Consider the following 15,183-nt stretch of genomic DNA (forward strand, 5'->3'; position numbering starts at 1 on the left):
GAGAAGGGGCTTGGGTTTCCCTGGCCCTGCTTAAAAACATCATGGTTTTCTGTTTCACATGGAAGGAAGGGGACACGGAGGACGACTTTGGTGAAGTCCCTGGGCTTTTGCCCCATGGACGAGGCTGGGGTGCGAGGAGACACCGTACTCTGAAGTCCCTGGCTGGCATTAACCCGAGATGGACGGTGTGCTACCTCCTTCCACCACCAGGAGGCCACTGTTCCCTCTGCTTTCCCCCCACCCCCTCACCCCCATTTACAGGTGCTGGGTGGGAGGCGTGAGACAAGGTGTTGGGAGCACAGAAATAGTGATACCGCCATTTACCAGTGACAAGTTCTGCTCCTTCTAATGTTGAAGATTGAACACTAGAGAAGCACGCCAAGGCAACCATATTAAGCAGGTTTTATTTAAAGGTAATAGTACAGACTTCTCCCTGCAGGAAGAAGGGGGCTAGGGCTGATGTTCTAAAAGTCCCAAGAAGTGAGCGCACCCTACATCTTTTATAGGTTAAAGTCTCTTTTGTTCTCCAGTTCTCTCCCCCCTTATCTCTCCTTCCTGCCTAGGTGACTAGGCCTGGTTTTGCATTAAGTGAGAAGCCATGGGCAGGGGGAGGGCCAGGGTGATTCAGGCAGATAAGGGCCCAAGGGGCACCAATTAGCAGCCCCTTGTTTGCAGTCCTTGATAAAGGCAGGTAAATTTGGTAATCAATGGCCTCCAGAGATCCTATCCATTCTTCCTGGCGCAGTCTCCAACTTCCAGAGGCAGATGGCTTTATGGCCTCCATTTCCTGGATTTGACCTGATCCCCTATTTCTACACTAACTACCTGTCCTTAATTCTGGCTTCAATCATGTGGGACTTCCGTGGCAGACGCAAGACCCAGGAGGCCTGGAGCTGTCAGCAAAGAGAATTATCTGTCTCCAGGGAATCCACGTCCATTAGGAGTTTGGGATCCTGGGTTCTCTTGAGAGAAGACTAGGGGAGAGGAGATCATGCAGCCAGAGGCAGCAGTTAAAGCTGTGGGAGGTGTTCCTTTTCTCATCTGTCAAGGAGCCCTTTCTTTCCAGTTCGGAGAAGAGGGTTTTAGAAACACTGCTGGCTTTGATGGTCTGCACACCACTCCCCTTTGAACCAGATTCCAGAATCGAACTGTTTGCAGTGGAACTGGAGAAAGCAGCCCATCTGGGTTAACTGCATAGATACGGACGGTTCCGAACCCCTCTCCCTGCCCCCAATTGAACTAAATTCCAGAAATTACCGGAGTGACAGCAAAGCGAAGGGGAAAGGGAGTAGTAAAACTAGGTTTGTCTTTCCCAATTTTCCCTCCCCGCCCTTCCTCCGCCCTCTCGCCCCGGCCCCACCTCCAGGCGGCAGTGCTAAACAAGTCTTTAGCACGGGTTGCAGATGGAAGCGCAGGACGGTTTCCCAGGGCACCGCACTGGCGCGGAAGGGGCTAGACCTGGCTTCTGTGCCTCTTGAATAAGGCGGTGCGTGGGGTAGCCACGGCGCGGGAAGGCCACGTCACCGCCCACCAGCAGCCCCAAGGGGCAGAAATCGTTCGCACCGTCGCCCACAACGAAAAAGCTCTCCGAGCGCACACCATCGGGGCTCTGCTCGCGCAGGTAGTCGCTGAGCACCTTGTGCTTGCACATGTTGGCTGGGCAGCTCGTGCAGCTGAGCGTATGGAAGGACCGCAGCACCAGCAGTCCCGAGCTTCAGGTCGGGACCAGTTGCTGAGGATGCGCGAAACAGATCGAGGTGGCTGGCGGCGCGCAGGACGCTCTCCACACCAAAGGCGTTGGCATCCAAGACGAGAATAACCTTGAAGCGGTATCGCTGCTTGGCCACAAACTGCAGTAAGCCTCCCATACCCGGAGACAGGGGTTAAAACCTAGATAGCGCGCAGGTCCCACGGTCGCAAGCCTTGCTCATCCCAGGTACTTGACGCGCTGCATGTTCTCTCCGGCAATAGCTTGCCTGGCGGAGCGCGCAAGCTCCTGTCGTCGCTGTTTTCATCCATGATGGTCTCGTGGAAGTGAAAGGTCAGGAGGAAGCACGGTGTGCCCTGAGCAGCCATCCCACCCCACTGTTTCTAGTCAGGCATCGGAGGCCAGCAACTGGAAGGCACCCACTCATTGTCAGTACATCACCCTGAGCGCCTCTTCTAGGGACTCTGTTGGCCTCCAGCTGTCGTTCAGAGCTCCTCTGGCAGGTTTGTCCGTCCTGAGGGATCAAATCCTTTTGTGGTCACCAAAAGAGGGCGGGATCTCAGAGTTTCTCCCTCAGGGGGGAATTGAAGGGGACATGGTGACTTATCCACCCGCGGATTTCTGACCTTTGGCTCGCGAGTCTCTCCAGTCCCGAGGGATCATGTATGATGTGCGTTTAAGCTGTTCCCTCTGCCTGCCCCCCTATCACCCCGGGTCGTCGCTGCGTCCCGTTTAAAGGCCCAGGAGCGGGAATCAGAGCCATGGCGCAACCCTATTTGTTGATTCTTGATTTTACTTCTTGCACTTTAGGAGTCTTGTTGAGGAATTCGGCTCCTAGGCCTCTCTTCACCTTCTTAATTGTTTCCTTGGTTGTGCAGAAGTTTTAAAATTCGAAGCCATCCCACTTACTGATTTTGGGTTCTATTTCTTGCTTTTTTAGGAGTCTTCTAAGGAAGTCAATACCTGTGCCAATAGGCTGGAGTGTTGGATCTACGTTTTCTTCTAGTATTTGCAGAATTTCTTATTCCTAGGTCTTTGATCCATTTTAAAAAATATATATATTTTTCTCGTAGGTGATTACAATACTTTTATTTATTTTTATGTGTGGTGTTGAGGATCAAACCTAGTACCTCACACGAGATTCATTCTTTTACATATTTTTACATTCTTTTACATAGTTTTCCCAGCACCATTTGTTAACAAGGCTGTTTTTTTTCATTTACCATTGTATTTTGAAGTAATTTGACTTACAGAATGATGAGAAGTGTTACGCAGTAACAGTGTGACAAAGAACACACCTTCAAAATGAATTTTTTTCCCCTAAATGCAGGGTTCTGTCCAATTATGAAATTAATGTAAAACATTTACACCATAGTGGAGTTTTAGGATACTCCCACATGAAAAACTGGTAGTGTTCACTATCCACAAATACCATATCAAAATTTGTATGACTTCAATTAAATTCTACCTAGTATTTTAAAAGTCTCCCAATATAGTGTTAATTAATGTAGCAGGAAGTTTTTAAACACTGAAATCTATCTGTATGTAATCAAGTGTTTATACATTCCATACAAAAAATCATAGTACCTATATACTCAGATAGTGAATGCCAACAACCTGAAATTTCAAAGAAACATTGGTTAAGACAAATCAATCTGACAAAATAATTGCCTGAATATTTTGAATATTCATAAAAAATTCATATTGCTTCTTTCTAATGCCAAGAAGATTATAAGAACTTCCTCCCAGAAACCTAGACATTTTAACACATTTTCCATTTCAACTTAAAATGAAACTTTAATCCTGAATCTTGATTTCTCTAAATAAAACATCTCACATTATAATACAAGGAATGCCATATGTAAGGTCACATCTTAATAAGTTTATAATTTTTGGTTGAATATGTATTTAAAAAACTAGCCTAAGGCTTCTAAGAGTCAAGTTGCTAAAAAATAAAATAAGTACGCCAGTGTTTAAATTGAAGGTTAATGTTAAAAAACAAAAACAAAAAAAAAACCCTCCCCCACACACACACTTTAAGAACAGAAAAATAGAATGCTTTGCTACAAAAATCCCACTCATATATTACCACAAAAAAATGACTAATATGTACAATGGATAAGCGTGCATTTAAGTACATACAACTGAGGAAAACATTTACAGAGACTATGGGATGCAAATGAACTTAATGAATAAAATTTAAAAAGCAATTATCTGTAAAATAGTGAAAATCTCAATACTGTATTCTCAATAAAGAATTAGAACATAAACTTCCTCTTAAATTAAGCTGAAGCTTAAAACACAAAATTGGAGCCCCCTTATAAGATACAGAAAATGCAATAACCATTCAGGTATGAAAACCAGAATGTTGAGAACACTCCAACAGAAAAGTTTTGTAGTATCATCTCATATAAAACAGTGTGTATTTAGGTTATTGGCACATTTAAATACATAAGGGAAAGATAAAGTCTTTACCCTTTCAACAATTTTCCCCTTTCACTGTAAAATATTATACAACATTCATTAAAACTTCAATGTTTATTATTAGAACTGACCTTAAACTAGTTAAAAAAAAAATAAAGCAACATTCTCCACAGGAGAATCAAATGAAAATAATACCTTAAGCTACAAGTATTTGTGAACTTCAAATTGTAGTTAACTACTTAAGAATAATTTGGTAAAGGGGCCTTTAAATCGGTTAACCTATGATTAATAGCCATGGCAAGTTATTCCAAATCTTAAGAAAACTGACAAAATGAAATAAACACTTGTAGATTCACACTGGAATATCCTTTCCACAACATATTTCTAAAAGTAAACACATTTAATTCAAGGTGTTGCTTCAGAAGCAATACCACTCAAGTGCTGTTATCACTCGTCCATAATTTTACTACTAGCTGAAAAGGAATGTGACTTCATAGCATTAACAAATACTATGGCTTAAAATTCAACTCAGTTTTGTTTTCATATCCACTAGTTATTATAAATTAAGAAAAAATAAAAGGGTCTCTGAGACACTTTTTTTTTGGTGTCTTTGCAAAGATTTCTCTATTTGGATTGTTTTTACACATAAAAAACATTTTCAAATAACACCAATTCATAAACAGCAGAAGTGGTATGACAAATAAAATAGCTTTACTGCTATACACTCATATGTTACCAGGTGGAGAAAGACTTTGCAAAACTACTTGGTCAAACCAAAAATTTGTTTCTTCCTGACAACGCTTAAAACAGTGGACTAGAAGCAAACAAATCTAGTACACTCACATTGTCTGCAACAAAAGTCTTATAATGAAATCAGTCAAGCAGGGAGAAGAGTAATATAGAAGGAACAATTAAAAGGTTCCACTGGTAAATGAAAAGGTAGATGAAGGATTAAATTAATACAAAACTTTCAGTTTCACTTCAAGTATATATTTTTGTGATTTCATTTTTAAACTGTTCAGAGAAAACTTTATTCTCATGGACATTTTACTTACCTTTTAATCTGACTATAAACTAATTTCCCTCGTAATATATGTATGTCCAAACTTCTTCACATTTAGGGCATTGTAATTAAAATATAAAAAAACTTAAGAAATGATAAAAACTTACAACACCTACACATAAAACAAGAAAACAGATTTTGATACAACTTCAAATGTTAAAAAGGCAACTGCATTTTTCAACAAGTTAAAATAACTTAAAAATCATTTTTTAGAGCAAACAGTTCTGGTAAACACCAATGATCCCATACACGAATATTCCACTCACAAAATTTTTTAAAAATAAAACTAGCAGTAATAATAATAATTTGAAACAGCTAATTTTGTAAGCAGTTTGAAAAGCAGACAAGATAAAACTGAAGAAAGGCAATGCAAATTTCTAGGGCTTCTATGGTTGCACATTATGTAGTATCTATGGTACCTAAATACGTTTAAGCATTGTCCTAAAATTTGGCCATATTTTAAAAACCAATATGTACTACCAAAGATCTCTCAAAGATATTAGATCTTTAAAATATATTTAAAAACAAATTAGCTTGCTTATAAGAATTTTAACTCAAATTTCTGAAGTAGTGATTCAGAATTATCTTTCCATAAAAATATCCAGTTGATGATCTGTCTCTGCTAATTTTACAATTAAGAACATACTCGAGCCAGATGCTTTTCATGTAGGCCTTTGTATAAGGCGTGCTTTTGAGGAAAAAAAAAATAAACCTTTGATTTACTCTAGCATGAATCAACAAGTTGAATCAACAGGCTGCACAAAAATATATAGAATTTCTTGAACTGTGGAGACAGGTACACCTATAATCTCCCTTTACACTGGAGAATACAACCCAATGTTAATAAACTTCACATCCTTCAGAAACTGGTACCAACGGGAAAATAAAACCAAGGCTCTCCCTACATATATCTGCTGCATTGGCTGTATTTACACTGCCTATGGCTTCAAAATTAAACCATAAGCACCATCAATAAAAATCAGTAAATCACTACAGCATCAAATCAAATTCAAAATCTCACTTCAATGCTAGCAGTTCACAATTAAGTATTTCAGTACACCTGTGTTGTAATTAAAGCAGCACTACTGTAGCAAATATGTGTGAGTCTTGCTAAAATGTTAAAACCTCAAAAATTTTCGACCCCTAATGCATTGACGGGGTTTGCTATGTCTGTCAAATTTCAGTTTTTACAAGTTTACATACCATTCAGCAAAGTCACAAGCTAACTAGGTAAAAACAGCTAGAAAAGTAGAATATAGAAATATTAATCACCTATTCTAATATAAAAATCAAGGGTAAGAGACACTTAATTAGTTATGTTTAATTCACTGAATGCAAGATCAGATTGATGCATATCCAAAACCGTTACTGCAATGCTTTTTTTAAAGGACAGTAAAAATGTTGTCATAGTAACATTATCTTTAGATATTGCTGAACACAAGACTTTCCCTGAGGTGTAAACATCAAATAACTTGAACAGTTTTACACATTGGCCCCATTAAACAGTTTATTACAACACTACATCTATTGTAATCAAAGTGGTGCTGTTTACAGACATTATCATATGAACATTTTTAACAAGAACAAACTACTATAAAAACAAGCATATATACTTGACTTTTTTTTTCCAATTGCTTGCACATTATAATGGCCAAATGTATATAACCAGTAATAAAGTTGCAAAAGCTATTAACTTTTTAAATCACACAGGTTTCCTTCAAATAAAACAGTTAAGCAACATAAAAAATAAAAGTAGAGCTACTGGTTACCATTTATGCAGATTTGCTTTATTCAGATCTATTCCTGTTCAGTTTATCCATGAATCCTTACAGGTTCAGTTCAATCACAAGAAGCAAACTGCTGGACAAGCGTCATTTTTCCCCCATGAAGACTGTTTTGTCTTGGAAGGTGTTCCTCTTCCTTCAGCTTCTAACGATGACGATACTCTCGCTCTCGGTCACGGTCTCGGTCACGATCCGGGTGTCTCTCTTGTTCTCTGCTTCTCTCTCTATAATAATCGTCATGGCGATCTCTACTATGGGATTTATGACGCCGACTCTTTTTCTCGTGATCTACTATGGTCCCTCTCTCTTGATCGTTCACGTCTTGATCCAGAACCATATGACTTGGATTCAATTCCATGAAGGCAATCTTGCAAAGAGCTAATAAGAACTTTGCAACGATCATCAGCAGATACTTTGGATTGTCTAATTAAAGAAATTGCAGTTACCAATGTCTCAATAGCACTCCCATAATCACCAGCTCTTGAAATAGCACTGCTTGAGATTGCCCTATTTCTATCCATGATTTCTTCAAACTCAGCTTCACTCAATGGTGTTCTCGCAGTATCCATTTCCCTTCCAGGAGGGCCATAGTCACCCCTATATGGTGGAGGTCGGCCATATGGGTCTCTTGGTGGTGGACCTCGACTATCTGATGTAGGAATGCTGCTGTTAGTTGGTGGAGGAAAGAAAGCCAGATTCACTTGTGGAGCTGCTGGCGGGGCACCTGGAGGTGGTCCCGGAAGATGCGGAGGAGGAGCAAGTGTAAGGGGTGGCCCAAGTGGACCAGGTGGGCGAGGTGGAAAGGGGCCTGGAGGTGGAGGTGGTCCCTGTTGTGGAGGTGGTGGCCCAGGAGGGGGGCCATAACCTGGAACTGGAGGTGGAGGCCCAGGAGGAAGTGGACCCAATGGAGGCTGACCAAAAGGTTGTCCAGGAAATAGAACTGGTGGTGGAGGGCAATCTCCTCGATTAGGAGGCCCAGCTAGAGGAGGAGGCAGAACCTGACCAGGAGGTGGAGGCCCTGGTGGGCCAGGTGGACCTGGAGGACCTAAGGGCAGACGTGGTGGAGTCTGTCCAGCTGGAAGAGGTGAGAGTGGCCCTCCTGGTCCTGCTGGCCCAGGAAATCTGTCCCCACCGGGAACAGCCCCTGGAAAACGGCCCCATCCTCTACCACCTTATGGAAATGCTGCTCGTGAACTGCCTCCTGGAGGACCAGCTTTACCTTCCCCAGACATCTGTCCTGATTGTGTAGTTTTCCTGGACTGCATTTCAAATTGACTCAGGAACTGTTTATTGCAGGGAGTTACAACAGGATTCTGACCATGAAGTTCTCTCTTAGGCAACAGATCCATTAACTTTTTTGACGATGCCTCAGATCCAACACCAACAAGGGCAAATCCCTTTGATTGGCCATTTGCCCGATTTTCAAAAAATTTTATCTCCAAAATATCATTTATTCCCAAAGAATGAACTGCTTCAGTTAAGTCTTCATCTGTTGTCCACCATGTTAGATTTCCAATATATAATGCAATTCTTTTTCCAGTATAGGTATAGACAACATTTGGTGCTGCTCCTTTACCCACATCATCACCAACAGTTGGGGGGAGAGTATCCATGTAATCCCGGTCTTCTGGGGCATCTCCATTATTTGCAGATGGAGAGATGACATCATCATATAAATCTACCTGATCATACCCGCCATATTCCACTTCCTGGTTGAACTCTTCGCCCACATCCGCGTAAATGTCTATGTGGTCCACACCGTCCGCCATCTTCCCCTTGGCCTCGGCCGCCGCCGCCGCCGCCTCCTGCAGGTCTGCCCGCCGCCGCAGCAGCAGCGAATCTCAATAAGGCTGTTTTTATCTCCAACATATTTTTGGCATCTTTGCGAAGCATCAGATGACTGTGTGGATTTGTCTCTGTGTTTTCTGTTCTATCCCATTGGTCTTCACGTTGGTTTTGGTGCCAATACCATGATGTGTGTGTGTGTATGTGTGTGTGTGTTTCTTGATCTGTAGTATAGTTTGAGGTCTGGTATTGTGATGCCTTCTTGCTCAGGATTGCATTGGCTATTCTTGATCTCTTATTTTTCCAAATAAGTTTTAGAGTTGTTTTTTTCTGTTTAACAGAGCTCTAATTACTCAACTTGAATCAGACTAATGCAAACCTTTCATTCTGAGGAGGATAAGAGGTCAAAGAATGAGGTTTCGACTCCTGGGATAGAACTGCCAAGTGGAGAGAGAATTCCCGTGGGCTCATCCTCCTGTCTGAAGTGCTGGTCTTGTCTTGATAAAACATTTACATAAGAATGCTCATTATAGGAGGGACAACTTGGTAAATTTAACCAAGCTCCACTTGCAAGGGTCACAACTCCAGCAGACTATCCAGCAAGTGATTCAGAACTGTGTCTTACGCAACACAATCCAAAGACTAAAAGGCAACCTACTATAAAAGGGACACAATATGTAAAAATACAGTCTTTTGGTGGCTGACAAGTAGATTTTACCCAAATGTTTTGTGCCACAGAAGACTTCAGATATTTGCTTGTATTGGCAGAAACCTCTGTGCAGGTCAACACTTATCCTACCAGAGCAGAAAAGACTTTTGAAATAACTAGAGTCCTCTTGAAAGAACTGATCCCAAAACATGAGCTCCCCTTCTCAATGAAAGTAACAATAGGCCATCTTTCATTACAGAAGTTACCCAACAAGTGAGCAAAACATTGGATATTTAATGGAAGTTACTTAGATCCTGGAGACCACAATCTACAGGGAAAAAAGAAAAGATAAATCACACTTTAAAAATATGGTGACTAAATTATGCCAAGAAACTCACCTACAGTGGGATAAGGTGTTGCAAATTGCTTTCATCAATAAGGGTATCCTCAGAAGCAGGCTTAAATTGAGTGCACAAAGAAATAGTGTATTAAAGACCTTTCCTGGTACCCTGGGTGGGGGAGTGGAAAGTGTGACTATAGCAAAAGAAACTAGATTAAAACCTATGTACAACATCAGTCAAACTTTACCTGCCATACCTGAGTGCTTCTCCCAGGTCCCCACAAAGGTTGGAATCACCTCTTTGTCCCTTCTGGTAAAAATCCAAAAGAGAAAAATGACAACAAATAAAAAACTTCCATTCTAAGGCCCCCTTTGTCACCCATTTTCAGCAAGAAGCATCTTGGAAATGTCATCATCCATTTTTCCATAGAAGAGGAAGGTAGAAATCGACAGTGGGAAAAATGTAATGGGGGTTTACTTCATGCTTTGAAAATAACCCTCACTGCTGTGCCATTGCATCTTTTAAATTTTTATTTATTTATTTTCAAGATTTTTGTTGATGCCATTATAGTTGTCCATATTGGTGGGATTTGTTACATATTTGTACATGAACAAAATATAAAAATGTAATTTGGTCAGTATTATTCCCCAGTATTTCCCCTCTTCTTTCCTTCTCCCTCCCCTGGTCCTGTTCCTCTACTTAGTGATCTCCCTTTGATTTTCATGAGATCCCTCTCCCACCTTTATTTCCCTTTTTCATTTCTATCTTCCACATATGAGAGAAAACATACACTTGACTTTTGGTTTGACTTATTTTACTTAATATAATTTTGTAGTTCAATTCATTTTCCTGCAAATGACATGATTTAATTTGTCTCCATGGCTGAATAAGACTCTATTGTGTATATAATCTGCATTTAAAAAACTCATTTGCCCACTGATGGACACCTAGGTTGGTTCCATAGTTTGGCCATTGTGAATTGTGCTCCTATAAACGTAGGTAGGCATGTATTTTATATGCTGACTTTAATTTTTTAGGATAAATACCAAGGAGTACTGTAGCTGTTTCCATTTCTAGTCTTTGAGGAAATTCCATACTGATTTCCACAGCAGGTGCAACTATTGTATAGTCCCACCAACAGTGTTAAAGTGTTCCTATTTCTCCACATCTTTTCTAGCATTTATTATTATTTGTATTCTTTTAAAAATTTTTAAAATTTTTAAAATTTTTACAGACTGCATTTTGATTCATTGTACACAATGGGGTGCATTATTTTGTTTCTATGGTTGCACACAATGTAGATTCATACCATTTGTGTAATCATACATGTACATAGGGTAATGCTGTCTGTCTCATTCCACAATTTTTTTTATTGTTTGTATTCTTGATGGCTGCCATTCTGACTGGAGTGAGATAAAATCTTATGTAGTTTGGATTTGAATTTTCCTAATTGCTAATGATGTTAAACACATTTTAGTATATTTGTTGGCCATTTTTATTTCTTCCTTTGAGAAGTGTCTGTTCAGCTCATTTGCCCCCTTATTAACTGGTTATTTAATTTTTTTGTGTAAAATTTTTTGAGCTGTTTATATATTCTAAATATTAATCCTCTGTCAGAAGAGTAACTAGAAAAGATTTTCTCCCATTCTGTAGATTCTCTTGTTACATTTCTAATTGTTTTCTTTGCTGTGCCAAAACTTTTTTATTTGACACCATCCCACTTATTAACTTTGCATTATTTCCTGAACTTTGGCAATTTTATCAACAAAGTCATTGCCTGTACTGAGAATATTGACTCTATATTTTCTTCTAGGAGTTGAGTAGTATGGGTCTACTTCCTAGATCTTTGGTCCATTTTGTGTTGACTTTCATGTAGGGTGAGAGATAAAGGTCTAGTTTCCCAGCACCATTTTTTGGGGGGGGTGGGTAACCGGGGATTGAACTCAGGGGCACTCGACCACTAAGCCCCATCCCCAGCCCTTTTTGTGTTTTATTTAGAGACAGGGTCTCACTGAGTTGCTTACTGCCTCAATTTTGCTGAGGCTGGCTTTGAACTTGCAATCCTGCCTCATCCTCCTGAGCTGCTGGGATTATAGGCGTGTGCCCTGGTACCCAGTTCCATTTTTTAAAAAGGATGTCTTTTCTCCAATATGTTTTTGGCACATTTGTTAAGTATCAGATGACTGTATCTGGGGAATTTGTCTGTATCTTCTATTCTGTACCTTTAATCTGTTCTTATTGTACCATGTGTCTGTTTTATGCCAGTACCTTGCAGTTTTTGTTACTATAACTCTGTCCTAAGCCGACATGTTGAAGATTTGAACCTATTTTTTCTTCTATAAGATGCAGGGTCTCTGGTCTGATTCCAAGGTCCTTCATCCATTTTGAGTTGATTTTTGTGCAGAGTGAGAGATAGAGGTTTAATTTCATTCTGTGGCATATGGATTTCCAGTTTTCCCAGCACCATTTGTTGGAGAGGCTATCTTTTCTCCATTGCATATTTTTGGCACCTTTGTCTAGTATGAGAAAATTGTATTTATTTGGGTTTGTGTCCATGTCCTCTATTCTGTACCATTGATCTACCTGTCTATTTTGGTACCAATACCATACCGTTTTTGTTACTATTGTTTCGTAGTAGAGTTGAAGATCTGGTATTGCGATACCCTCTGCTTTGCTCTTCCTGCTAAGGATGGCTTTAGCTATTCTGGGTTTCTTATTCTTCCAGATGAATTTCATAATTGCTTGTTCTATTTCTGTAAGGTACGTCCTTGGGATTTTAATTGGAATTGCATTGAATCTGTATAGTACTTTTGGTAGTACGGCCATTTTGACAATATGAATTCTGCCTATCCAAGAACATGGGAGATCGTTCCGTCGTCTAAAGTTTTCTTTAATTTCTTTCTTTAGTGTTTTGTAGTTCTCATTGTAGAGGTCTTTCACCTCTTTTGTGAGATTGATTCCCAAGTATTTTATTTTTTTTTGATGCTATTGTGAATGGGGTCGTTTTCCTAACTTCTCTTTCTGAAGATTCATCACTTATGTATAAGAATGCATTGGATTTATGAGCGTTGATCTTGTAACCTGCTACTTTACTGAATTCACTTATGAGTTCTAAAAGTTTTCTGGTGGAATTTCCAGGTTCCTCTAAATATATAATCATGTCATCAGCAAACAGGGATAGTTTGAGTTCTTCTTTTCCTATTCGTATCCCTTTAATTTCTTTGGTTTGTCTAATTGCTCTGGCTAGAGTTTCAAGGACGATGTTGAATAGAAGTGGTAAAAGAGGGCATCCCTGCCTTGTTCCAGTTTTTAGGGGGAATGCTTTCAGTTTTTCACCATTTAGAATGATATTAGCCATGGGCTTAGCGTAGATGGCCTTTACAATGTTAAGGAATGTTCCCACTATCCCTATTTTTTCTAGTGTTTTGAGCATGAAGGGATGCTGTAATTTATCAAATGCTTTTTCTGTATCTATCGAAATAATCATGTGATTCTTAACTTTAAGTCTGTTGATATGGTGAATGACATTTATTGATTTCTGGATGTTGAACCAACCTTGCATCCCTGGGATAAAACCCACTTGATTGTGGTGCACTATCTTTTTAATATATTTTTGGATGCGATTTGCTAAAATTTTGCTGAGAATTTTTGCGTCGATGTTCATTTAGGATATTGGTCTGAAATTTTCTTTCCTCGATGTGTCTCTGGTTTAGGTATCAGGGTGATATTGGGTTCATAGAATGAGTTTGGGAGGGTTCCCTCCTCTTCTATTTCATGGAATACTTTGAGGAGTATTGGAATGAGCTCTTCTTTTTTTTTTATTTTTTTTTTATTTTTTTTTTTTTTATTTTTTTTTATTTTTTTTAATCTCAGTGTTAGTGCTCTTTTTTTATTTATTTATTTATTTTTTTTTTACGTTTACATAGGGTAATGATGTTTATTATATTTTTCCCCCTCCCCCCCACCCCTCCCACCCCTCCCACCCCTCCCACCCCTCTTTTCCCTCTACACAGTCCTTCTTTCCTTCATTCTTACTGCTCTCCTTGGCCTAACTCTAAACCTAACCCTAAACCTAATGCTAGCCCGTCCCACCCCCCATTATATGTCCTCATCCGCTTATCAGCGAGATCATTCGTCCTTTAGTTTTTGAGATTGGCTTATCTCACTTAGCATGATATTCTCCAATTTCGACCATTTGCCTACAAATGCCATAATTTTATCATTCTTCATTGCGGAGTAATATTCCATTGTATAAATATGCCACAGTTTCTTTATCCATTCATCAACTGAAGGGCATCTAGGTTGGTTCCACAATCTGGCTATGGTGAATTGAGCAGCAATGAACATTGATGTGGCTGTATCTCTGTAGTATGCTGATTTTAAGTCCTTTGGGTATAGGCCAAGGAGTGGGATAGCTGGGTCAAATGGTGTTTCCATTCCAAACTTTCTGAGGAATCTCCACACTGCTTTCCAGAGTGGTTGCACTAATTTGCAACCCCACCAGCAATGTATGAGTGTTCCTTTTTCACCACATCCTCGCCAACACCTATTGTTGCTTGTATTCTTGATAATCGCCATTCTAATTGGGGTGAGATGAAATCTTAGGGTAGTTTTGATTTGCATTTCCCTTATTACTAGGGATGTTGAACATTTTTTCATATATCTGGTGATTACTTGTACATCTTCTTCTGTGAATGAGCTCTTCTTTAAAGGTTTTGTAGAACTCAGCTGAGAACCCATCTAGTCCCGGAGTTTTCTTTGTTGGTAGGCTTTTGATGACCTCTTCTATTTCATTGCTTGAAATTGGTTTATTTAAGTTGTGTATGTCCTCCTCGTTCAGTTTAGGTAATTCATATGTCTCCAGAAACTTGTTGATGTCTTCGAGGTTTTCTGTTTTGTTGGAGTATAGATTTTCAAAATAGCTTCTAATTATGTTTTGTATTTCACTCGTGTCTGTAGTGATATTTCCTTGTTCATTCCGAATTTTAGTAATTTGAGTTTTCTCCCTCTTTCTCTTTGTTAGTGTGGCTAAGGGTTTATCAATTTTGTTTATTTTTTTAAAGAACCAACTCTTTATTTTGTGAATTTTTTTATTGTTTCTTTTGTTTCAATTTTGTTGATTTCAGCTCTGATTTTAACTATTTCCTGTCTTCTACTACTTTTGGTGTTGTTCTGCTCTTCTTTTTCTAGGGATTTGAGCTGTAGTGTTAAGTCGTTTATATGTTGATTTTTTCTTCTTTTGTTGAATGGGCTCCATGAAATAAATCTTCCTCTAAGTACTACTTTCATAGTGTCCCAGAGATTTTGATGTGTCTTTGTTCTCTTTTACTTCTAAGATATTTCCATTTTCTAGTGTCTTCTTCATTTTCTTCCTCCAGTGTTCTGTAGTTTGTATTATAGAGCTTTTTGACTTCCTTTGTTAGATTTAT

At 39.4% G+C, this 15,183-nt stretch overlaps 1 protein-coding gene and 1 pseudogene across 1 annotated transcript; both read right to left on the bottom strand.

Annotated features, from left to right (window-relative positions):
- Positions 1 to 1,253: 1,253 nt before the first annotated feature.
- LOC124982771 (phosphoethanolamine/phosphocholine phosphatase-like) lies at positions 1,254 to 2,135 on the bottom strand (annotated as a pseudogene).
- A 4,678-nt stretch (positions 2,136 to 6,813) lies between these two features.
- Positions 6,814 to 8,748, bottom strand: LOC124983220 (cleavage and polyadenylation specificity factor subunit 6-like). The gene is given in 2 exon segments (XM_047550298.1): positions 6,814 to 7,256; positions 7,258 to 8,748. Coding segments are annotated over 2 exon segments (1,623 nt in total). The 3' UTR covers positions 6,814 to 7,124.
- Between the last annotated feature and the right edge of the window lie 6,435 nt (positions 8,749 to 15,183).

The sequence above is a fragment of the Sciurus carolinensis genome, chromosome 4, assembly GCF_902686445.1.
Source record: "Sciurus carolinensis chromosome 4, mSciCar1.2, whole genome shotgun sequence".
Lineage (NCBI taxonomy): Eukaryota > Metazoa > Chordata > Mammalia > Rodentia > Sciuridae > Sciurus > Sciurus carolinensis.